The sequence below is a fragment of the Porites lutea genome, chromosome 2 (assembly GCF_958299795.1).
Source record: "Porites lutea chromosome 2, jaPorLute2.1, whole genome shotgun sequence".
NCBI classification, from domain to species: Eukaryota; Metazoa; Cnidaria; class Anthozoa; order Scleractinia; family Poritidae; genus Porites; species Porites lutea.
This window is the reverse complement of record NC_133202.1, coordinates 7,270,183-7,272,890: the sequence shown is the minus strand read 5'-3', so window position 1 is coordinate 7,272,890 and position 2,708 is coordinate 7,270,183. Positions and strand designations below refer to the sequence as shown.

Genomic DNA, 2,708 nt, shown 5'->3' with positions numbered 1-2,708 from the left:
GGGTCTTAAGCAGCATTATGCTTATTAATTCAACTAGAATTTCGGTCCGTCAAACTGACGTATTTTGAAAAAAAAAAAAGAATTCAACAAATATTTGTCGATATCTGTCAACACATACTGACGCACTCTGAAGCAATCGATTGGTTTTTTTAATCCAATCAGAGAAAAGGAAGGCCACAAGTGAACTCGTTTTTACCCGTAGCAAAGATATAGACGTCCGCTTAATCAAGTAATATTCTGTGCGCCATTTAGTCAAAGACATCAGTTCTATTCTTTGCCTCACCGCCGACGAGTGTAGCCTTTTATACTCTGTTGGTGTACAATCATATTCATTGTCTCCAAAACAAGATGTGCTCGTCGCTTTGAAACGTCCTCACGGCGGCGTGCCGTGCAACGATCTTAAAGTTTCTGCTATCTCTTACACCTTTCCCCGCGATTTGAGTTTTATTCTAAAGTAATATTTATTGGCTTCTCAGTGTACAAAACGTTGGATTGATCTATCTATTATTATTTACCTTTCCTTTTACAGATTTCTTCAAGACTCAGAGAAATTCAGTCATATCAGAAATCGACAGAAGAATGAAATTTATAACAATCTTGCTTACCATATACATGGATACAAAGTTAGCTTTTTCTGCTAACCAGTCAAACGTAAGTATTTTGCGCTACATTTTTACGACTTCCCTTTAGATTTATGAGCAATTTTCTTCGATTCTTATCAAGCGAGGTGTTTTCCCAATCACACTAACAAGTATACGACTAATTATGATACATTTTTGTCGATGAAACTTCGTGACACTGTCTCGGTCTAGTGCAAGGAATTTCCTTCTTTAGCGCCTCCTTGGCTGCAAAACATCCGAAGACAATAAACTAACCCGACTTGCCTTCTTTCGAAACTGCATGAGGATTTTCTCTAAGGATTTAATAAAGAAAGAGACGAAAAAAAAGGGAAACAGTCTTATGACAGATTAACGATTATTATCAATTTTCAATCTAGAAGTCACTTAGGCCTCTTAAAGTATTACAACACCTAAAAGCAAAATTGAGAAAAAAACTTTTTGTATTATTATTAGGTAAAGCCTCAATGTCCAACTGTCATGATCAACACTTCAAACAATGGCGTGCCAGGGGTCCCCGGGGTCCCGGGACTCAATGGACGAGATGGAGCCAAGGGAGGTCAAGGACCTGTAGGGCCACAGGGGGGCAAGGGCCTTAGAGGAAAAGCAGGAGCACCTGGAAAAATGGGACCTAAAGGGGCTAAAGGTGAACAGGGCAACCAAGGCCTGCAGAGAAACTGGAAACAGTGTGCTTGGAAGAACATCAATGACGGCAAAGACAGTGGATTGATAAAGGTAAAAGGCAGCTGAAAAGGGCTGAGAACAATACTAAGCAGGAAAAAAATGTCGTTTATTGAAATTTCTGTAAAAGCGTCCAGAGAGGGACTGAAAGATTTTAAATTTTCTGAATTACTCTTTGACTCTTATCGATAGACGTTTTCTTTCTTTCTGATTTTGATGAATTTCAACGTCTTTATTTCTTTTTTTTAGGACTGCGTTTTTAATAAAGACGCCGACAGCACCGTCTTAAAAGTGGAGTACAACGGCGACATCAGAATTGCTGGCTGTCTCGACTGCTGTTCGCGATGGTTTTTCACCTTCAATGGTGTGGAATGTCGCAAACCTCTCGCTATCGATGGCCTGATGCATATCGCCCAAAATCACGGAAGAACAGACACTAACATTCACAGAGTTGGTCAGATTGGAGGATACTGCGAAGGAATCCCTAAGGGAACTGTTCGAGTGGGAATCAATGTCGGTAGCTGCGTGGGAAAGAAAGCTGCAGAAGCTTATACTGGATGGAACTCCGTGGCCCGAATCATGATCGAGGAAGTTCCTCCATCTCAGTAAGAGGTCAAGACAACACACTCGGAGGACATTCACGGTCCTTTGCTTTGAGCTTTGCTTGATTATTGACGGCCTTGATGAAAATTAAGTAGCAGCCATATTTATAGTGCAATAAGTAATGTGGACGTCTACGGCTCAGTAACTATTAAAACATTACTTTTAATCAAACAGTAGTTGAGTGTTGACTTTCCGACCACGCTTACAATGCCAACTATTAAGTAAACTTTCTTTAATTTTTTTGTCCCAACGAAAAATATGATAACTCTATTTATATCAATCCAGAAAGAGTTTGTTCGAGATTTTGACCCGGGAGGGTGGAGGGGGCGAGAGAGAGGGGTACGCTGGATTTCAAGTGACGGGGATGATCGAGGGATGTTTTTGGGTTTGAAGATCACGATTCCGGGATTTGTTTGGGTAGGAAAATTTGGCGAGTATTTTTTGGGTATTCAAAACAATCTGAAGAATCGTGGCCGCGTAGTTCTCCGAAAGTTAAAGCCAAACTTGGCCTCGGGAATTCGGCATGGGATATTTGGGGGGTTAATATTTGGTCCAGGGATTTTTCTGGGTTTTGATGTGTGCCCCCGTCACTTGAAGTCTGTAGTACCCCGTGGGGATTTTGGTGCCTCGAAACGTCGATCTGAGTTAGGGGGCTGTTCGAATTACACCTGATCTGAAAAATAGCGTAACCGAGTGGTGAAAGCCGGATGGTTTATCCACGAGTATCATTTTTCTTAAAATATCAAATGAAGTGCTATTTAAGAATAAAAATTTGCAAAAGAGTAATTAAGAATAAAAGTAACATAA

At 40.6% G+C, this 2,708-nt stretch overlaps 1 protein-coding gene across 1 annotated transcript; it reads left to right on the top strand.

Moving 5' to 3' along the window:
• Positions 1-612: 612 nt before the first annotated feature.
• Positions 613-2,026, top strand: LOC140925537 (collagen triple helix repeat-containing protein 1-like). The gene is made up of 3 exons (XM_073375477.1): positions 613-651; positions 1,074-1,352; positions 1,548-2,026. Exons 1-3 carry the CDS (start codon positions 613-615, stop codon positions 1,905-1,907), a joined length of 678 nt encoding a protein of 225 aa, XP_073231578.1. The 3' UTR covers positions 1,908-2,026.
• The last annotated feature ends 682 nt before the right edge of the window (positions 2,027-2,708 follow it).